Source organism: Callionymus lyra, chromosome 10 (assembly GCF_982586985.1).
Source record: "Callionymus lyra chromosome 10, fCalLyr1.hap1.1, whole genome shotgun sequence".
NCBI classification, from domain to species: domain Eukaryota; kingdom Metazoa; phylum Chordata; class Actinopteri; order Syngnathiformes; family Callionymidae; genus Callionymus; species Callionymus lyra.
The window spans coordinates 6,329,771-6,353,833 of record NC_141827.1 but is presented as its reverse complement, the minus strand read 5'-3'; the positions used below and the strand labels follow the sequence as shown (position 1 = coordinate 6,353,833).

At 38.6% G+C, this 24,063-nt stretch overlaps 1 protein-coding gene across 1 annotated transcript; it reads right to left on the bottom strand.

Moving 5' to 3' along the window:
* Positions 1-4,795: 4,795 nt before the first annotated feature.
* Positions 4,796-21,347, bottom strand: dhrs3b (dehydrogenase/reductase (SDR family) member 3b). Its single transcript, XM_087800742.1, has 6 exons — positions 20,872-21,347; positions 10,752-10,895; positions 9,954-10,073; positions 7,417-7,655; positions 6,480-6,605; positions 4,796-5,104 (listed from the first exon to the last, which is right to left on the bottom strand). The coding sequence occupies exons 1-6, from the start codon at positions 21,064-21,066 to the stop codon at positions 5,020-5,022; spliced, it is 909 nt and encodes a 302-aa protein (XP_087656868.1). The 5' UTR covers positions 21,067-21,347; the 3' UTR covers positions 4,796-5,019.
* Positions 21,348-24,063: the final 2,716 nt, after the last annotated feature.

Sequence of the window (24,063 nt, the reverse complement as noted above, 5' to 3'; positions counted from 1 at the left end):
ACACTCCTGGGACTTTGCTCACAGCTGAGACAGCAACTCGTATCTTCGTGTAACCAAAAAAAAAAAAACCCGGAAAAATCCTCTCGACTTCCACCTGCGCCTGGTCACTCACCCCGGAGCAGAACCCCTTCAGCGGGAAAATAGCTCTCCGAGCTGCTTTTTGATTTATTCAGTATTTGGCTAACCTCGCTCTGAACCCACCCCGTGAGATTTCAAACAAATTCGACCCTCCTCTTCAAGCATACATGCCTCTTCAAGTTCCAACCCAACATGCTTCCTTCTTTCGCAATCCTGGAATGAGAAACAGGCGGTTGAGAGAAAACCTCTGAAGATCGTGGTAGGCCACTTATCCCGGCCCTGTACGGGGATCGCCATGTGTGGGCCTATCACCAAAGAGTGTATGAGGGCACTTATGGTTTGTGAGGATGAAAGTTTATGAGCCTTGCTCGGCAGCCAAAAGGGCAAACTCCGACCCGCCTTGTTTACGGGCTGTCGGGTTGGATTCTGACTTGAGCGCTGATACGGCGTCCCGCCATGTGTCTGGAACCCTTCAAGTGCTAAATACTTATCGAAGACTTTCTCTTGAAGCATCTCTTCAGCGATTCAACGGCGTCATTTGTCTTCATTTCTTTACTGAGATTTGTGGGTCAAATGATCATAACAAGGCAACATTACGGGAGGAAACCAGAGTCCCAGGAGAAAACCCACATTACACAAAAACAAAAGAATAATCTTCTAGATCATCAAACTCAATTAAAAAAGAGGGTAAAATCTTTTAGCGGTTCAAGTCGTGGCCCAAACAAAATGTATATTTTCTTAACCCTTGTGTTAACTCAGGGTCATGGTGACCCGGTGGCCCATAAAACAAATGTGGTATCCCTTGTGTCACCTTGACCCAGAGAAAACACAAGGGATACCTCAAACACATTTGTTTTCTGGCCTCCGGGTCACCTTGACCCTAAGATAACACAAGGGTTAATGGGGACTATAAGTCTTTACAATCGGAATAAATAGAAGTTTATGAAACATAAACATAACAAATACCATCTAACAAATACTAAACAAAGAAATCCAGAGTCCAATATCTCTAAATGTCCAAAGATTCCACCAAACTGGGAAATGATACCAGAAATAATAGGGACCAATAGTGATCCATGAAAACAGCTAAAAAAAACATAGAGGTCAAAACACTTTCAGGGGCAAAAACACAAGAAGTCTAACAAGAATATTCCACTGAAGGAAACAAGTGAAACAATTATAAACCAGGACAGAAATGGACTCAAGTGGTTGAAGTAGGTGTTTTGGATCGTTGATAAGGTCCAGCCGTTTGCTATGACTAGACCTGTGGTGCGTCCCAAATCGAACACTTCTGCACTTGCACTTAATATTTCTACATTGAGCAGTGTGTGAAAAATCAAACGGCCAGAAAATTGAGTTTTGATGGATGCACACTTTCCACCCTTAACGGCCGCCATCTTAGTGACGTAGAAGCTAAACTGAACAAAGATAACACAATGAAACGCAACTTAATAACTTGTGTCGATTGTGAAAAGTGCTGTCAAGTGATGACAATATGGTTCAAAATCTGTTACAATCAGCGTTAAAAAGTAGTAGAAGAAGAAGTTGTCGAGTCATTTCCTGTTAGTGTGTAGCAGCAGAGTTTGATTTGAGACGGTACTGTCCAAATTTGAGCACTACGCATTTGAGACACAGCATTGGAGAAATGGGAAAGGATAGAACAGGAGTACTAAATAAAACCATGGTAGTAGGTTTGTCCTCCTTCACAAAATTCGTTCCTTCAACATCTGTTTTTTTCTTTTTATCAAAAACATCTTTATAGGTCAACATATCAACGCGAACATTCATCTACTTTTCAGGCCCAACCGTCCTGCTGGCCACATTAAAATGACTTTTTTTTTCATTCTAAATATTTTCATGTTAAACTTCACCTCAAGGTGAAGAAGGAAGTTGTAAATGATTATCCTGCTCTCATCACTCTGGGTTCAACAAGAGGGTCACGGCGAGCCGACCGAACCATTATTCCGTGTCAAGTGGAGTCAACTGAACTCGTATCGAAAATCGCTGCTTTTTTTTTTTCTAGTCGGCTTCTTGTCCTGGAAAGTTAACGACCGCTTTGAACAGATTGAAGAAGAGACACCCAACACTTAAGAGAAGCCGGAGGAACATTTTGTGAAGAATAACAAAGTTGTGTTTGATATTCACCACAGCAACATCTGCATCTTCACACAGATTTTCCCTCCATTTTCCCCTCAGACAACCTAATAAGATATCACGGTGAGTCGCTCCCACTGGTTAAAAAAGATTTCACCCTGTGCAGCAGCATGTGGAGGAAAAAAAAAAGAAGAAAAAAAGTTCCTGCAAACAGCCTGTGGCTACACACGTTTATTCAATTTTGTGTTTTATGGCCATATTTGGCCGTTCATCTGAGACTCCTGACTCTTTCCAGGTGTAAGCCACGCTTTCAGTTCCCCAATAACATCTCTGGTCAAAGGGGCAATTATGAGGCCGCGAGGCATTGATCTCATCTACTCTGGATCCATGACGCTCCTTTGTTGAGCATTAAAACCTCTGAGATCCTGATCCGATTTATGGCCAACGGTGTTAAAGTGGATCAACAAAGGTTTGCTCCAACACATGTGTCATTAGGACTTGATGTATATTTTCAGATTCTACGAGACCGATGATTGATGAAGAGGAAACGTAGCTACAGAAAGTCCATCTTGACTGGTCTATATACGTGTTGCTATATAGGAGGATGGTTGTAAAGAATCCAGGGGATGGATGGAGATGCAAGTGGGACGTGGTTACTAGACTTTGACACAGGACATAGTAGGTATTATTCATTCATTCATTCATTTTCTGTGCCGCTTATGGTGGTCGCGGGGAGACTGGAGTCTATCCCAGTTTCCACAGGCATGAGGCGGGGGACACCCTGGACAGGATGCCAGTTTGTCGCAGGACACACAAAGACACACACAAATTCACTCACACACTCATATCTACGGACAATTACCAAGTTCCCAATACACCTCTGTATGTTTTTGGACTGTGGGAGGAAACCGGAGTGCCCGGAGTAAACCCACGCAACATGGGGAGAACATACAAACCCCCCCACGACCTGGAAGCGAACCGGCAACCTTCGTGCTGTGAGGCGTTCGCGCTAACAACTGCACCAGCATGTACCATAATAGGTATTAATGATGGGTTTAACATGGCTTTTATTCAGTGTTTCAGTTTCCTACTGCGCCACACTTACGACTGGGTCTGAGTTGAAGTATGTTACCATGTAACTAAAAGAAAGAAGCTAAAAAATGACAAATAAAATGAAACAATTAAAAAAAAAAATGTTACATTCATTCATTCACTTTAAGAATTAAACAGTCAAAGGGTTACTTGATAATATATTGGTATAAATAGATTCTCTTTGTAAAGCAAGGATATAAAAATAATGGATTTTGTTTGTTAATGACTAATAAAAAGTACAAAATAAAGTTGGAAATGATCAACCGCAGGGTGTTTTGATATCTGTTAGGAACATTTCTACATGATCACTTTTATAGTTTTCCCTTTGACTCCATGAGGGCCACATGTGGCTCCTATGACTGCTTTAGTTAAAGTCATAGTTCAGCCAAAATTCAAACTTCACTCATTTTCTTCTCACCCTCATGTCGACTAAGAGTTGGGATTATTTTCTAGTAATCCTTTTTTATTACCCGATGATAGAAGGATTGGCTGCAGCCACCCAACGCCCCCCATAAGGGATTAATGTATGTTCATATACGTGTTCATGTTTGTCCAAAAAGACACTTAAAAACATCCAAATACCTCCATACTGCTCGTCTGCAACGTCCTTCTTGTATTGTTAGATAGTATAAAAGTTTGCGTCTTTCTACTACAGTAAACTATGACTAATACAGGATATTCACATTTGTCTTTAACTATTTGGGAAGAGGGCCACATTTAATTATGTGAACAAAATAAATCACAGAATAACAAAATAAAATCACCAATCTCTTCGTCCAGTCAAACACAAAAATGACCTTTTCATCAACAGAAACAACATTTCCAGTCAGCATTTTTGGAATTTGTGGTGTAAACATTGTTTTTTTTATCTTGTCTTTAAAGGCTTCTGGGTCAAGGTGACCCAAGGGCCCTAAAACAAGGTAACCCTTGTGTTGACCCAGAGATAAGATGTTTCTTCACCACGGTCAGCATGACATGTGTTTGGTTTATTACATGTTGTTTATTCATTTATGATCTCTTGAAGATCTGTTCTTCATTTGCCCCTGATTTCATTCATCCCGTTGACCCCTATAGAGTCTAGGGGGTCAACGATCGTCCATCTAGGGCCTAGATTTGACGAGCCATTGCTGAGTTTCCATTGAAACGTTGGGGGTTATAAACTTTTATCTGGCGGATCCAGACATAACAAGGCTGCGACCGACCTCTTTAACATTCATTCTTCCGCTGCTTTCATCATCCCGCGCTCCCGTCCTGACAGTCGGGAACAAACAATAATTCTGATGCCGCCTTGAGCGCATTTTTATGTTTTGACAACATCGTCTGTCATAGTCAATGTACTCACAGCCGGCATAAATCACAGGTGTTATCAGCGGCGGAGCAAGAACTCAGACACACAAAACAAGCGACACCTCCTTAGTGTCTATTTTAGTCACAAAGAAAGGAAGCACGTCTCTGAAACTGCATTTTATTATCTTGTTTTGATCTAAAGACACTGTGAAATGAGTTTGAAATCAAATAGAAACAGACTAAGAACCACCAACAACGAGTGGTTGGTCCCCAACTACGCATGGCTTCTGTTGAGATCGTTGTCAGTCCTCAAACGCTGACATGTCTTCAGTCAATACCAGCGACCGCGGCGCTCAGGAGATCCTTTCAAGCTGATCCGTTCAGGGCGTAAAAGGACGTCCTCCGTGTCAAGGTCCAAAAGTCCACTTGATAAAAACCTCCGAGTCTCTGAGGTCAGTGCGCTCTGTCTCATGTCCTTCCTTTGAAAGTGTTCATGCAGGTATAACTCCCGGTAAACTTGTGGATTTCTTCAAGTGCAACTTGTGGCATGAAGCTGGAAAGAAGAGAAGATAAATTAGATTTAAAGAAAGAAAAGATCTGGTTGATATCCTGGGTTTTATTTACAAATAGTCAACTAGATTGATCTAGATTATATTAGATTATAAATATGTTTGTAGATATGGACTGACTATAAATATGGCAAATTATATAGATCTAAATTTCCTCAGGGGCCAAAGTTTATACAGTGACTGTTTTAGGGACCATTAAGCAAAAAAGAAGACTAGGAAAAAGCCTAAATATAACAGGAAGTCAATCAATCAGAAAAGGACACGAAGAACAACATGATTTTATTCTATGTTAATTGTTGTATACTTTTCTTTGCGTTGTTTCCTTTGATCTATGTTCTTTATATTTGCACTTTGTCATCCTTTGCACTTTCTTTTATTATTTCTTTGAACTTGTTTTAATAAAACTATTGTCTGTTGTGAACTGGAAACCTAATTTTTACGAAGGAGATCTCCAGAGGGATAAATAAAGTCTATCTAATCTAATCATTCTAAAACACTATGTAGGCTAAAATTACTATTTAATTGTATTCTATAACTTTGTTAATCCTATGTAAAAGAAAATATATTTAATATGTATTTAAATAGGCCTAGAAATAATGGGAAAATTGTAGTTACATCATTAAATTAAACTTAATATGCTTAAGTTTTTACATTTAATCTGTTTTATCTAACTTTTTTATCTGATATAAAAGCACTTTTTTTTTAGTAATATTATATATAAAGGTAATATTTAAAGTTGAACTAGTACTAAATATATGTAAGAAGTTTTTAAGGGAATAGATAAAGGGAATAAAAGGGAATAAACATTGTTGTATACCACAGAAAGATTATAGTCTGAATCTGATTCTGTTAGTAAACACTTTAAACCTTTTAATTTACTCTACATTTTTAGTTTCATTTGTTAATACCCACCTAAACAATAACTCAAATCATATATTTTATGGCCCTATACCATTATATCAATCGGTTAAAGTCAAATGTTGTAATTAGGCTCCCGTTCTTTTTGTTTTTTACTTTATTCTTCTTATTTTTTGTTAGATTATCGACTTAAAATACGTGTCATATAAAATGAATAACTTATTGATAAAACACATTATAAATAAATAATTAATAAATTTAATTTGATAAAATTCATGAACCAGACGGGTAGAACTACTACCGGGTTGTTCTGGTCCGAATTGATCTCTCCTGTCATCAATTAATATATTATTAATATGTATTAAATATTTCATAAATTGGACCTTTCCCTTGACCTGTCTTCAGTACCTGCTACATTTCAAGCATGTTGTTCATAAGAAGAACTGAATATCCATCGACCAACAACCTTGGTGTTCAAAAGTCTAGTATCGTATGTATTACCTTTTTAAAGTCACAAGGACATTCATGGTCCAGGGCAGGTAGAGGAACGCTTTGTCGGCTCTCACAGCGCTGACCGTCTTCTGGGCGACCACCTCAGGTTTGAGTGGGGGGAACAGTTGGGGGAATCTGTCAAAGAGAAGACATGGACCTTAAGTGTGTGACGGAGTGAGGGAACATCTGAAGACAAGAGTAAGTGTCACCTTTACTGCGATGATACACAAGATACTACACTCGAGTAATAAAGGTTTTACGGGTTCCAAAGGTTGAAATGATGAAGGCATCGACGTACTTGGACTCTTTATGTTCACCCTGTCGGGCTACTTTTAGGTAAATTGTTTTAAACTCAAACTCTCCTGAATCACATGTTTCAAATGTTGAAGTCTTTCTCTTTAAGATGCAGTAAGTCTCTCATCGTGACCATATTTTCAACTTATTACTTTATAAAGTTTGTCTGAAATCTGGGCGAATGAGAGGTTACGAGAGCAGAGTCCATTGTGACGTAATAATGGCTTCACTCTTTCTCCAGCCAGCTGTAATCACGCCTGCTTTGTTTATACAACGAGTCCCTTGGAGTGGTGACCTCCATACTTGACCAATCACAGCAGAGTGGGTGTTTTCAGTGGGCGGAGCTTAAGATCATTTTCCAATGTCAACATTTCAATGAAAGGAGAGTTTTGTACAAACACACACTGATGATACAATAGAGTCACACATCTATTAAAGACTCACTTGAATCAACCTCTTTATCTTTAGACTTAGGTTGTATCATCTTGTTCTTTCTCTTTGTTCTTGTTCTTATTTTATTTGTATTTTTATGAATAATTGCTGTATTGCTGTGTCTAATTGGAAAAAAACAATTTCCTGAAGGAGACCTCCTGAGGGATCAATAAAGTTCTACCTACCTACCTAACTAGTCACTCATCTACGTGACGCTCACCTGACTCTCATCCCCTGGAACATCTCCGTGTTGGTGTGGAAGGGCAGGACGGTGGTGCAGCTGACGCCGGGACAGTCCAGCAGGCCGAGCGTCAGGCTCTCCATGAAAGCCAGCGACGAGGCTTTGGAGGTGCAGTAGTCGATGGCCCCCGGGATCGGGGACTGCGACAGGATGGAGTTGATGCACACGACGTGGCCGTGCTGCAGCTCCAGCATTCGAGGCAGGAAGGCTTTTGTAGTCTGATGAGAGAGAAAAAGACAAAAATTGGAGGAATAATGCAAAAACCAGGGGGAAAAAAAAAGAAAGGTGGAAATAAATCCAGGGTTGTTTTTTTTTGCACAGCCATTCCTTTTACAATGATAATTGCATTCCTGTCTGCATATCCCACAAAGCTTTTGATCTCCACACAAACATTGAAATGCCAAGAGCTCCAAATCCCCTTCTGAGGTTTCAGGCAATTTGGAAATACCCCACTTAACCTCCTGAAATAACAGCCATGACTGACGTGCCTGGAGGTGCAGTTTATATATGCTGACATGCCAGATTCAGAACCCGAGGATGGGTGAAGGAATTCCCCTTAATCTGCATCCCAACTTTCCTTGTCCAGACTCATTTGGTGGCGTTGTTTCCAAAAGGCTCATTGTACCTGAGTGAGCCGAGTCATGTCGACACGACTCATGCGTCACGTGATCCGTACAGACGACGTCAGCAGGTGAGACTTTGGATGATAACGGTTGGAAACGTCGCAGACTGTTAATGAGTGAATGACACTGAGTGACTCGGTGTCTTCAGTGGTGATGGTCCACATGAAGACCAAGTTCCGTGCACTCAGCTACGACGAAAACCACAACTTTTTGATGCTAGATCGATCTGACAATGGAACCTGAAGGTTTTTGTCATCATGTTGCCTAGTTTAGAATGAAGGAAACATATAGTGGTCTATGAGAGCAGACCCTCGAGATCTGCTCCCATAGACTGGAGTCTGGGGGTCAAATCCAGCCGTCCAAATCATTTGATGTGGCTCAGTGGATCTGGTCAAAAGTAGATAAAAGATCAACTGATGTGTTGATTCAAGTGTGTGTTGTTGTGATGTGCGACTCTATTGTATCATCAGTGTGTGTTTGTAAAAAACTCTCTTTTCATTGAAATACTGACATTAGAAAATGATTTTAAGCCCCGCCCACTGCAAACCAGACCCGCTCTGCTGTGATTGGTCAAACGTTTGCAAGGTTTGTCACTTCTTGTCATCAATGCCAGAAGTCTTCACCTCCAAGGCACTCATTGTATAAACAAAGCAGGGTGTGTTTACAGCTGCCTGGAGGAGGAGTGAAGCCGTTGTTACGTCATAATGGACTCTCGTAACCTCTCGTTTGCCCAGATTTCAGAGCAACTTTATAAAGTAATAACTTCAAAACATGGTCATGATGAGGAACTTACTGCGTCTTGGAGAGAAAGATTCAACATTTACTACATGCGTGTCAGGAGAGTTTGAGTTTATCATTAGTTGATCTTAAAAAGTTCATGTTGATATTTTGATCTATAACAATCTATGTTTAAAATAAGATCAAGAACAAAGATCTAAATGTCAAAACTTCCAATAACAGTACAACTAAGGTTGTAGGGTAGTACTTTGATAGTACCCATTAAAGACAGTTTCGTAAATATGAAAACCGTTCGGTCCTCGTCCAAAAGTGCTAAAAGACTTTTAAGCCTCTTCTGCTCAAATGCCTTTATTCTCATTTCAGGAAAGTGTCTTGGTCGGTCCATACCAATGTCTCTTCATTTATTTTATTATCATTATGTTGATCTTGTTTTTTCTGCACATAAGGAGGGCCAGTCAGGACTTTGTTCTTAGGGGTCCAGGAACCTCAAATGGCTCAATCTTTTACCTGCACCTTTCTTTGGCTTAGAAGGGAAAAAACATTTGATAGGAGACTCTGTTTTGGTATTACAACACCTGCTCACAAATATTCCAGGTTTATAAGCTGCTTTGTTTTTACCTTGAACAGTCGATGAAATATCAAACGTGAGACTGGGTTGAAAAGACCAAACAACCGTTCAATGACAGGCTACCTTCTCCCCCCCCAACCCCCTCAAGTCACTCTCTTTGATGAAGAGAAAGAGAGGTGTTCGGGTGGCATGCCCGACTGCCAAATCTCTCTTCCTCACAAGAATTGCAAATTCCACGAAATCCTTTTCAGGAGTGCTGGCGGTCAGTTTTCTTTTTGTGGATAAAGTGTCTTTTCTTACATAACTGCTATTCTATGATTTGTACAATAGCAGTGTTGTTGTGGCGCTTGTGATGGGAGACCACTTGCCTGTGGAAACTGTCTTCTTGCATTTGTTCACAGTTGTTTTCTCAAGACATCAGCGAATCAAAGGAGTGTATAAAAGCAGCCGGGGAGTTTCCTGCTCGAGTGAAACCAGCTGGTGAACTTCCTGGGTTCGTTGGCACAATATGTGGCACAATTATCACCCATTTATGTTGACTTTGTTTCCACGTAGACGCCATAAAAATGTGTTTCGGTGAAACTTACCCAAAACTGTCCCATGGTGTTGATGTGTTGAGACTTGAGCAGCGCGTCGTCGTCACTGTCCATCAGACTTTTGCCGTGAACGACGGCCGCGTTGTTCACCAATATAGTGACGTCGCCCACCTGAGGGGTCGAGAGGGATCGTCAGACAATACTTTGACATGTGTCAATCAACACCAGATGCAAGAGTTGAGATTTACTTTTACCCAAAAATTCACTCATTTTCTACTCACCCTCTCGTCGAATAGGGGTTGGGATTCTTATCAGAGTAACCTATTTTAGAGTTATAGACAAACATGTTTGTTCATTTTAATGTAGCAACCAACGCTCACTAGTCTTTGCCCCAAAAAGACACTTAAAAACATCCAAAACCCTCCATACTGCTCGTCTGTAACATCCCTCTTTTATCGAAGTGACTCTGGGTTAATTTCGTGATCGCTTCCAGTCTACTGCCTACACGAGAACCACTAGCGATATTTACCTGTACTTCAAGTACTTCCTGTCTGTGTAGGATGTTGGCCTAGCAGCGTCCGCTAAAACAGAATCTAAAAATATATATTTCAATACAAGAGGGACATTACAGACGAGCAGTATAGAGGTATTTGGATGTTTTTAAGTGTCTTTTTGGACGAAGATGAAGACAACTGAGCTCCAGTCGCTACATTAAAATGAACAAACATTTTTGTCTATAACTCTAAAAAAGAACAGATTACTCTGAAAATAATCCAGACTCTTAATCGACATGAGGGTGAGTAGAACATGAGTGAATTTTGGGTGAACCGTCACTTCACGTTGACCTACCTTTTCTCGGACCACTTTGGCTTGCTTGTAAACCTCCTCCCGATTGGCCACGTCACACACAAAGTAATGGCACTCGGTTCCCGAGAGAGAGATCTCTTCAGACGTTTCTTTGAGGCACTTTTCCGTTCGCCCCCAGAGAATCACCTGCGAATAAACACTCTGATCAAACACCGTCTGTAAACGTTTGGATCAAGAAGACAATCTGGACTTGAACAAACACGTTTATGCCTCTTCATCCGCCTGAAGCTCGGGTACTTCAGCGGGGGAACACTGGACGGGGAACACTGGACGGGGATGCTGGTGTTGGGGATGGACAGGGGGGTTGATTGGGCAATTAGATCTGTCAGTCTCTGGGGTCAGGGAAAGGTAATGAAATCAGGGGGTAAGCCCTCCTCATCTCTCACACAAATTCTCAAAGAGATTACACGGCCTGTTGGGCAGATGAGCGCTGTCATTTCTGGTCAGTAAGTCGGGAAACAGCGCCGTCTGAGAAGCGCCGAGGACACCAGCGCCGGATGAAGCCGCTCGCCCGTGACCAAGGTTAATAATTGAGCGAAAAGATCTGCTGGAAAGTGATCGTATCCAATGAGTGTCTCGATTTTGACCCGGTGTTGATGATGAAGTAAGCAGTTGTGTATCATGTCAACACCGCTGCATATTCTTCAGCTAAATAATATTTGGGAATTTGTAAGATTATTTAATAAAGTGATGATATGTTTAAGCTAGTTGGAAACATGACATGGTTGCTCAACACCAGCACTACAGGTCAGGATTACAGATCTTTGTCATGAACCTCATCTCGACAGTTTATTTATACATTTCCACCTCATTACACAAGAAACACCTTTTTCCCAGAATCCCTTAAATTCCAATCTACTTTTTTTTGTCCAGGAGTTAACAGTGAAATGTACAACATTCAATATTTAAAGTTTTTAATTTGTGTGGCTTTTAAGAATAAAATAAATGTAATGTTAATTTTGTTTAAACCATCATTAAAGTTGTGTTTCCATTTATGTACTGTTTTATATTTAATTACCAGTGCAGTCTGAGCAGGGGTCTCTATCTTTGTACTTTTTGCATGGTTAAGAAAGTAAAGATCATCACATTAAATATAACGTTGATTATATAATAAAGATGGAACAGATTTATGAAAGAAAATAAGAAAAATGGCCCAAGTTCACGGTGAAACCACTAACAACTCAATACAGATACTGAGGACAATATTAGACTTGAAACCATACACTTCGATAATTATTGAATCATAAAAGACTCAAAAAATAAAAAATAAATTATTGTTAACAAGACAAATCCAGAACTGTAAGTTAAATATTTATATTAAAAATTGTGTAAACGTCACCTGCAACTATGGTAACCAGGCTCATGTCTGAGGTTGTTCCAAAAATATAAATTAATACAATAAAAAAATGACAAAAATATTTCTAGGTTGTATGTTGTATACATATCTAAATATTAGGCAAATATTGGTTGGATGGATGGAAGGATGGAAGGATGGATGGATGGATGGATGGATGGATGGATGGATGGATGGATGGATGGATGGATGGATGGATGGAAGGAAGGAAGGAAGGAAGGAAGGATGGATGGATGGATGGATGGATGGATGGATGGATGGATGGATGGATGGATGGATGGAAGGATGGATGGATGGATGGATAGAAGGAAGGAAGGAAGGATGGATGGATGGATGGATGGATGGATGGATGGATGGAAGGATGGATGGATGGATGGATGGATGGATGGATGGATGGATGGATGGATGGATGGATGGCTGGATGGATGGATGGATGGATGGATGGATGGATGGATGGATGGATGGATGGAAGGATGGAAGGATAGATGGATGGATGGAAGGATAGATGGATGAATGGATGGATGGCTATACTTTATAAATCCCTCTGGAGATCTCATTCTGGAAATTGGGTTTCCAGTACAGACGATATTATTTATAAAGAACAAAGCGCAAATAAGAAAAACAAAGGGCAATGGATGACAAAGTGCAAACATAAAGAACATAGATCAAAGGAACTAATGCAAAGAAAAGGATACAAAAATGTGTATCACATCCGGATACAACAGTTAATTAGGGATACTTGACTGAGTTTCAATAGTTTTGACAGGCCTAGAAACCACACAAAAATACTCAAAACATTCTAAGTTTGGATCAAAGATGGCAAAAAAACACCTCGACCTTCGTCGGCCCACAGAAAGTTGAGTTTAAGACCATTAAAGTAGACGAATATAACTTCATTCATTCGTCATTCATAATGATACAAGAGGGTTTCAGATGTGACTCACAGTCTCGAAAAGACTAGTAACGCCTTATCTCGATGTTGTCACAGTGTTTGTGATAATTATGTGCTTTTATATTGACATTTTGAAATCAACGAATTGACTAAAGGTGACAAAAACACTCACACTTATGTGAGTTCAACTTTTAAAAAAACAGTTTTTTTTAAGAAGACACGTCGACGAAAAAAGAAAGTCTTGCAGTCAATAAATAAACAACATCCACTCGCCTGGAATGCGGCCTATTGTCCTATCAGATCGGGAACCATCATGTTTTTTGTCATCTGGTCCTTTGTGTTTGCTTCATTTGCAAGACCATTCCCGGTAATGAGCAGAGGCAGACAGGTCTCGCTAAATAATCAAAAGCTTTTAATGGGATTTGTTCCCCCTTACAAACAAAGCTGACAGATCTTATTAGAACCCGGCGCTCAAACTCCAGCCCCCTCTGTTTTTTAAAGCTATTTAATTGATTAGGTTCATCACCCGTCGCACAACACGGGGACCCTCGGTGCAAACAAGCCCTCGGCCCGGTTCCGATCAAAGAAAACAGTTATTTAATTGCTCATTCTGTAGCAAGCAGAGAGAGGGAGTTAAAGAAAGAAAAAAAAAAAGGTGAGGACGTCACTCAATACCTGTAGCCGAAACGACAGCGATACTCTGAGGTTTGAATGTAAGGTTGGGTATTAACCCTTCTATTCACACCCATTGTATGGACCAGCAGAGAGGCGGCACACAGTGGGGGCAGCAGGAGTTCAGGAGGCAGTCGCCTGCCGCTGTCTAATTACTGCAGAGACAGCAAGGTCAGTCGCAGGGCAATACCCAGCTGGGAGCAGAGTGTGCTTCCCGCCTCCAGCACAACACACACCGTCGTCGCCGGCTCTTTGTCATGATCTCTTTGTGACACGCTAACCACCGAGAGAATCTTTGATTCGCTCTTTCCGTTTCGCACCAACATTAAAAAAAAAAAAAAAAAAAATCGGAGTCTCCCAGGGCTCTGAACTTGGACCGCTTTTTTTTTTTTTCTCCTGAAAATTACTTTGGTCTGGTTTATTGTTTCAGCGCTGGGTTCTGCAACAGTTCCACCCAAACAGCACATGAGGAGAAGCCCTGGCTCGGCTCGCCAGCGTTAAACTCTCCAACTTGTAGGATCCTTTCATCAACTCCTGAGCCATGAAAACAGAGAGAGGGGGAAATAATGAAGAGCACAAAAGGCGCTGGGACAGGGGTGAGCTGAAGTTCATAATGAGGTTAGGCCACTAAAAAAAAAAAAACAGGTCCGAAATCACAACATCTGAATAAAAAGGGGTGTCAGGAAACTTTCAACTTGATACTGATACTCGAGGAAAAATATTCGATACTTGATACCATTTTCAATACCACAAAAGACCCTCAAATTTAAAAGAAACAAGAAAATTCAAGCAACAACTTTCAATACTTTTGAAAATGTGTATCGTATCCAGGTACATTGAAGTACAAATACTTTTTTAACTTTGGGCAGGTTTGAGAAGCCTACTTTTTGGCAATAATAGTATAGCCCAAAAAGTGAATTCAATCTCCTAGCCTTGGCCAGATGGACAAAACTTTGTCGACTTAACACACCTTCTTCACACCAACATTTTTAACTCGATACCGATATTCAGGAAAAATATTTGATACTTGATAATATGTTCAATACCAAAGACCCTCAAAGAATACCAAAGATACCAAAGAAACAAGAAAATTCAAGCATGATAACAAGTTTCAATACTTTTGAAAATGAGTATCGTATTCAGTATGAATACTTTTTAAAGTTTGGACACTTTGACAACCCTACTAAATAATAAAGAGAACATGTGTTTATAGCAATAATAGTGTAGCTCAAAAAAGTGAATTCAATCTCCTAACCTTGGTCAGATTGCCAAAAACTTTGTTGACTTAACACACCTTATTCACAACACAACATTTTTCAACTCAATACTGATATTCAGGAAATATTTCAGATACTTGATACTATTTTCAATACTAAAGACCCTTAATTAAAAGTTTTATTAGCAAGACAAATTCAAAAATAACCCTTTGTTACAATTTTAACAAAAAAAGGAAACCGTGGTCATGATAACAGGTTTAAATACTTTTTAAATTGAGTATCGTATCCAGATTCAACATCTACTATCAATACTTTTTCAGTTTCGATACTTTTGACAACCCTACTAAATAATAGAGAAAATCAGACCAAAAAGTAAATTCAATCTCCTAACCATTGGCCCAAGACCTTTGTCGATTGAACTTCACAACATAACTTTTTCAACACAATACTGATACTCAGGAAATATATCAGATACTTAATACAATTTTCAATACCAAACCGATCTAAACGAAAGGTTACATTAACAAGAAAAATGCGAAAATAATAATCTTTTACAACATGTACCAATGAAACTCACATTAAATGTAAAATCGTTGCAACTATGATAACAAGTTTCGACACTTTTGAAAATGAGTATCGTATCAATAAGTATCAAGTATCAACACTGTTTTGTGTATAGATACTTTTGACAACCAAGCCAAATAAAAACGAGTAAATCCAAGTGTTTATCTTCATGCAATAATAATGTAGCGCAGAAATTAATTCCATCTCCTAACGTTGGCCAGATTAACCAAAACCTTTATCGACTAAACACAAGTAGAATATATCAAAGTATTTATCAATTAATCTTACGAACTAATTTATTTCATTTTTTTTTTAACTCAAGACTTCTCAAAGTTGAGCTGAAGTTCATGATGAGGTCAATCCAAAAAGAACTGGAAGTTATCACATCTAAATAATAGGGTTACGATACCAACATTTTACATCCGATACCGATACTCGGGAAAATGTTTAATATACTATTTACGATACCACAGGAAAAAAAAAGTTTTATTACCAAGAGAAATGCAAAAAAAAAACAACATATATTAACTTTATTACTATAATTCTATATTCATAATTAGAAACGAAGCAAAAGAAACTGCAACTACTTTAAGTTTGAATACTTTTGACAACCCTACTAAATATTAAAGACAAAATCTTGTTTAACCAAAAAATGAATTCCATCTCGGAACACTGGCCCGATTTCCAAAACCTGTATCGACTAAACACACCTGAACTATATCCAAGTATTAATGAATCCGTCGGTTAAACTATTTTCAATTTGACCAAAAGCCTCACCAGAGGAAGACCTGGTTTCAAAGTACTAGCCTACTTCCTCGTCGGGCCGGATCTGCCGAGGGAGTCATTGTCAGGCACATCATCGCAGGTGTTATTTTCGAAGCTCTCACACCTTGAGAACGCTCAACAATGACGTGCCGAAAAGCTCGGTGACATCCTTTGTTGTGCAGCTGCAAAGCTGAAGCTATTAAAGACCCCTTTCTTTCCCGCTCGGTCCCCCGAGGAAATGTCAATGAAAGACTTGTCTCGGAGCTTCTGATGTTTTCTTATTTCCGAGTCGTGAACTGAGCCACACCTGTGGCGACGAGCAAGAACCACACTTACACTTGAGTTTGGGCTGATTTGTCGCAACATGATTTGTTTCTCTAGAAATAAATCATGTTGCGGTTTATTGACAAGGATCGTCTTCAAGTTCTGACAGTAACAACTTAACCTGGAGATCGATCACGGAAAACAGTAGCATCTCTGTGAGATACAAAAACTTGTTTTTTTATCTTCAAATTTTACTGTCAGTTTTTTTTTTTTTACTTAAGCTTGTGGGATCACAGAGGTCGGTGACCCCCTGCTGTAGGTCTTATCCTTTAATCTGGGTCGTTAAATTGGGGAATTTTTTTTCAGACGCCCCCTGCTGGAGAGAGAACGTCTACAACTCTTGGTATCAATGAAAAAAAAATGGTATTCGGTAAATTGAGTGCAAAAATAGCAATAAAAATTACATCTTAATTATGATTTTACACTTAAAAAACTGTTGATTTATTTGCCAAAACTAACAATTATAAATGTAAAAATCATATATTTCTTCAGTGTAGCTATGTTACATTGAGGAGGTATAAGGACATTTAAGAAGAATACACATATTTCAGAAATAAAAGAATAGAAAAACGTTTATAAAGCATGAAAGAAACTGTGAGATAGATGACTGACTCAAAATACCAATCTTGTGTGTATCTTTGGATTTTAAACAACTTAAAATGAGAGTATCGTAATTGGACACAAGTATGAACAATTTAAGTTTTGACATTTTTGACAACACCACAAAAAAAAGATAGAAAAAATCTTGCTATTTATCTTCATGCAATAATAGTGAAGCCCAGAAATAATTCCATCCCCTAACCTTGGCCAAATCGCCAAAACGTTTTAGGACTAAAAAACACCTACGATAAATCAAAGTTTAATGAATAAATCTCAAAAACTTATTTACAAATAACATGAATAAATACTTGAAAACAAATAATAATTAAAAAAAAAAAAAAACGGTGAAAAAGCAGGACAGAAACTGTGACATGGACGACGGACTCAAAAGAATCTTGTGTGTATCTTTGGATTTCAAACGACTTAAAATGAGAGTACTGTATCCGGATACAAGTATCAATACTGTTTTGAGTTTGGATACTTTTGACAACCTTACAAAAAAAATGAAAGAGAAAATCTTACTATTTTTCTAACATGCAAAAATAGTGTTACCCAGAAATAATTCCATCTCCTAACGTTGGCCAAATGGCCAAAACTTTTTCGGACTAAAAACACCTACGATAAATCAAAGTTTAATGAATAAATCTCAAAAACTTATTTACAAATAACATGAATAAATACTTGAAAACAAATAATAATTAAAAAAAAAAAAAAACGGTGAAAAAGCAGGACAGAAACTGTGACATGGACGACGGACTCAAAAGAATCTTGTGTGTATCTTTGGATTTCAAACGACTTAAAATGAGAGTACTGTATCCGGATACAAGTATCAATACTGTTTTGAGTTTGGATACTTTTGACAACCTTACAAAAAAAATGAAAGAGAAAATCTTGCTATTTTTCCTACGTGCAGTAATAGTGTAGCCCAGAAATAATTCCAACGTTGGCCAAATGGCCAAAACTTTTTCGGACTAAAAACACCTACGATAAATCAAAGTTTGATGAATAACTCTTAAAAAACAATTAAAGAAACACATGAGTAAATATTTGAGAACAAATAATAATTAAAAAAAAACTGGACATAAACTATGACATGGTCCGACTCAAGAGACCGATTTAAAACGACTTAAGATTAATTTTTTTTAACTAAATCAATTTTGTTTTGGCCCTTTTACAAGGGAGGTTGTCCATAGTGTCCCTTGCCTCTCACCCCGTGTAACTGGGACTCTAAATTGAAGACAGTGAGTTGAAATGAGAAAAACTACACTAGTGAACAGAAACTATACACGATGAGAAGATGTAAAGTGTAAAGATTCTTTAATAAACGTAACATTTCTCAGAGGATTTAGTTTTGACGATGTTTGACTTCAGTGTTTATTAAGTGATTTCTGTTTACGTGGTTTAGATTTCCAGTGAGTCATTTACGAGTGTCTGCAGAGAGAGTGGGTATAATCCAGTCTTTTTTCTAAAAACTCCACATGTATTTATTTAGAAGCGGTAAATCATCTGATGAGTTATCTTCTCCACCAGCGAGACTGCTCCCCGAAAAACAGTTTTGGCAACCCGACAGACCTTTACACGAATGAATGTCAGCTTAGCATTTCCCTTTAATCACCCCAGTCAGCCATAAAATCAGTCTGGGCTTGCCCTCCGGGTGACCCAACTTGTTGTGTAATACTTGAACCGAAATTGAGGGCAGAGTCTCCGGTCTCAATGGACCATCAGAGGCCGTGAACTCTGCTTTGAGAGGAAAATACGCTTGCTCGACAAGACAGCTGGAACACCTGAGGATGGTGTTTTCCAAATCAGCTTGACAACATTGAGTCCGTCTGGCCGCCCCGAGAAGGTCCATCGGACCTCCAGAGTCCGTTCCAGGATCCATCGATTGTGTAACTCTTTAAACTTAAATTGTTTTGTCAGTTTCTGGAACGAGAATCCTCATGTGTTGGTCATTATCTGACTCACTCTGGTTTTGAGGAAAGATTCAGGCAGGATCTGCAAGAACTCCCTTGATGACGGTTCATCTCAGCTCCAGGTCTTTTGAAACGGGTTTTTACAAGCATCTCGCTGTGAAGCCCAAATATATTTCCCCGACAGAAGTTAAGGTTACGATGTGGGAAGATGACTGAAGCGAAACAATACCAAGAAAATTGTGTCACAGCATGATCTGGAGCTTATATTGTGTGTTTGTGTCTTTTGTTTAGACTATTGTAACAGTTTATTTTGGTGTCTAAACAAGAAGGATGTGTCTCGCCTGCAGTTCATACAAGACTCTGCAGCCAGAATTCTGAGCCGCTCTAGTAGGAGAACTCACATTTCCCTGATCCTGTGTTTGTCTTATATTGTCTTGTTCTTTTAGAGTTTTTTCAAATTAGAAGGTCTTTTTAAATGTATATTTCTTTTGATTGTTCAAGCACTTTGTGACCCTGGTCTAGAAAGGCGCTTTACAAATACTTATTTACGAAGTATTTACGAACGTCGGTTCTTTTGTGGCACCAATGGACATTTCTTGGGTAGTACCAGGTATTGAAACATGTCTTTCGGTGCCAAGTTTCTACATAAACAAAACCTTAAATACATGGATCCGTCAAAGTCGGAGAAGATCAGGGTCATTTTATACTTATGAGCAAATGTTCTTTTGCACTGGAATATATTGATTTATCTATTTGTCTGTAAGAAGAGATTTTGAAATGGAAATTTACCAAAGCTGAAAAATAAACGTGTACTATGTGTAATGTCATCTTTTTGGTAGAATTGATCGTATGAATTGTTATTGACAAAAAGGTCCGGTATTGAAGTCAAGGGATCGGTACAAGTATCGGTAATTATTGGATCAATACCCAACATATGTACAAAGTCTAAGCAAACCTTCCTTCAGATGTGACTCTTGGAAATAAACCTCTATTAGAGCAGGGATCACATTTTTTTGCCCCACAGAGCGGATTTATATTCGCATTATTTCAAGAGCTGATGTTCATAATAAAAGTTTACAAGTTTATTTTTCGAGTCAACTTGACTTAAACCAGTGTATTGACGTTTAAAAAGCCATGTGCTCATTCGATTTTTGAGGAAAATACCATCTTTTGGTCGAAACAAAACACATTTCAGACATTATTAATCAATAATAATAAAAATAGTTTTTCTTTGCGTCGCCCGGGAAACAAATTAAAGTAGATTAATACTCATATAAAGATGCCAGTATTTAAGATTAGGTCGGAAACAGACCAAATAGATGTCAATAATTCACCAGAAAATTCCAATAACAGTTAAATTGAGGTTGAAAGAAATTAATTTTGATGAGAATCTGATTCTCCAAGTTTATTATAAAATGAGTTTGACCTGCAAAAAAGACGATTTTCAGTTCTGCAGTTCGACAACACTGGATTCAAAAAGTATAGATACTGATTTTTGTACTAGGAGTTAGCTTTGATGAGGTAAATGTACACAGAGAAAAAAATGGTCCCAAACTTTTCCTGTCAAAAAAAAAAAAATCGAATTTAAAATAATTTAAAATAATAACTAATTAAAATAAATATATTATTTAATACTAAACTGTATAAATCATTGGCAATAAGTTGTGATCCTGTCAATCATTAAACAATTTAAAAATGGTCAAAAATGTATCATATTTCACTTAATAATGATCGATATGTATGTGATCGATACAGAGTTATTGATCAACCGCAACCAGGTGAACGCAACAGGTGAACGTACCTTCCTGGCGCCCTGTCTGGCGAACTCTCTGGCCAGGTGGCGTCCGATCCCTCGACCCCCGCCGGTGACCAGGACCACCTCCGTCCCCAGGTCCTTCCTGCCGCTCGGAACCAGCCAGAGGAGACTCGCTCGGGCCACATAGTAGAGCATCTGGAAGGGGAACAGGACCATCCGACAGGCGCTCCTCAGCTCCATGACCGGCTCGCGTCAAGTCTTCTCTGGAACTTCTCGAAGGATCACCTGCGGGGACAGGACTGGTCGCGGTCTGACGCTGCAGGAGAGCCACAGAAGAGTCCTCGCATGTTCCCGGTCCGGGTCTTGATCATCTGTCAGAGTCCGGATCCGAGCTGCGCGCTCCTGCTCCTGCGCCCCTGCTTTATATATGTCCGCCCCTGTTCGCGACCCCCGGTACTGGCGCTGGTCGGAGGTCCAGGGTGAACTCGAGGGGAGGTTCGGGAGGACATTAATCCTGATTGACAAGTGAGACTGGGGATGGCTATCTGGGTCCAGGTCTGCTGGTGCGCTCGCCCGGGCCCCGCCCCCTCATCCAGGGCCGGCCCACCGGGAGCCCAGTGGGTCCAGAAGTTCATACAAGAATCTCTTGAGCGTCACGTTTGTTTCAAAGATGATTTTCAAGAACGAGATCAAATACATAGATTTAGAAAATACTTTGTTTTGAAAGATTCAAATAAAAAATGATGCATTTTTAACAGAAACAAATTCATAATTTTGTTATTCAAGGAATGTAGGCAAAATAATTAAACATTATTAAATAGATTAAACTTAAAGTTTAATATCGATCTATTCACACATCCATCCATAAATGCTCACATCCATTCATCCATCCATGCATCCATTCATCCATCCATGCATCCACACATCCATCCATCCTTACATCCATCCATCTACACATTCATTCATTCACCAACCAACCCAACATCATCCATACCATCCATCAATCCATACATTTGCCATCCATCCATAATTCCATAATTCCATAATTCCATTCATCCATCATGCATCATACATCCATCTATAAATACTTCCATCCATCCATCATGCATCATCCATCCATCTATTCATACTTCTGTCCATCCATCATGCATCATCCATCCATCTATAAATACTTCCATCCATCCATCATGCATCATCCATCCATCTATTCATACTTCTGTCCATCCATCCATGTATTCAGCTATTGATACTCCTATCCATCCATCCATCCATCCATCCATCCATCCATCCATCCATCCATCCATCCATCCATCCATCCATCCATCCATCCATCCATCCATCCATCCATCCATCCATCCATCCATCCATCCATAATTCCATAATTCCATAATTCCATTCATCCATCATGCATCATCCATCCATCTATAAATACTTCCATCCATCCATCATGCATCATCCATCCATCTATTCATACTTCTGTCCATCCATCATGCATCATCCATCCATCTATAAATACTTCCATCCATCCATCATGCATCATCCATCCATCTATTCATACTTCTGTCCATCCATCCATGTATTCAGCTATTGATACTCCCATCCATCCATCCATCCATCCATCCATCCATCCATCCATCCATCCATCCATCCATCCATCCATCCATCCATCCATCCATCCATCCATCCATCCATCCATCCATCCATCCATCCATCCATCCATCCATCCATTCAAAATACCGAACAAAAAAAAATCTGTTATTTCTCAATAAACCCACTTTATTCAAAATGTTTTTTCTTAAATATTTAAAAAAATAAAACAAACATACACAAGTTTCCACTGAAACACTATCGTCTAACTTGCGTTTTTTCAGTTTAACTTTGGGGTTAACTAGTGATGCACAGTGAGAGTGATTGCTGTGAATCACTGGCGTGAGTATTTCAGATCCACATTGAATGTTTGTAGTTTATGCAGAACTTAAAAAAAATAATAATTACACCACAACTGAAGTGAGGCATTGAACTACTGTTTACGCTACAACTGGTAATAATGACATCATATCCAATACCGTTACTAATCCTTAGTCATGACTTGAGCAGTAGAACATTTTAAATTATTGAGAAAATAAAACAACACGATATTTTCTCTCAATTTGTCATCAAATGTATGTGGTACGTGGCAACAGCTCAACAGAGGTTTCGCGACATTGCCGTAACAGTGTTCTTACAGACAGAATCCATCCACAGCGTCGGGTAAATAACTCCAACAGACCTGGTAAACAAATCCTAATGACCAACTAATTAAGTGAGCAAAAACAAACCTTCAGCTCAATCCCCAAAAAACAAACAAATCACCTGGATAAATACAAGAGAAAAACCCATTAGCTGCTAATCGAATCACTAGGCAGTCAATCCGTCAATTTAAATAGAGATATGCTGAGCAAACTTACCTTTGGCCAAACTGTGTTTGACTTTCAGGAGCTTTACCTCGTTGACCTCGAGACGGACTTAATGTTGAGCTAAGAAGCTGCAGAAGTTCTTTCAAATATCATTAGTGTATTAAGAACTTAAGTAAGATTTAAAATCAATACATTGACTGTAGTTCAGGAGCATATAGGAAAGTTTGCCTCTGTTTAATGACTTTCAACCTTCTAAATATATATATATATATATTTATATGTATAAAATACACACGTATACTGCAATTAAAACAGTTCTTGAAAAAACTTTTGGTTAACAACTTCCAGGTAAAATCCTTCATCTTTTAAAGAGAACATTTTATTTTTTAACGTTTTTTTTTTAACTTAAAAACATATAATTAAAATATTCACTTGGGGAGGACTCTCAAGAGAACATATTTATGTATAGAGTGAGATTAATCAAAGTTAATAATATAATTATATATATTTTGTTATAAAACATATCAACATCAATATATAAGTTTGAAGAAAAAATGAAATTTTAAATGAACAAAAATACATTGTAGTATTAACTTCAGTAGGACTCTCAAAATAACTTAGGAAAGATATAGTATAACTACATTGACTTTAGTGTTTTATAAGTAACAATATTCTATATATTCATGTATACGTAAAATACACACATGTTCAAAACATGAATTTACTTTAAATCAACAGGGATTATTTAATTACAACACTTCTAGTTTTATTTTTATTTTTTTTATGTAAAAAAGAATATTTATATAGATTTAGAATATTTATAATAGAATAAACTGTATTA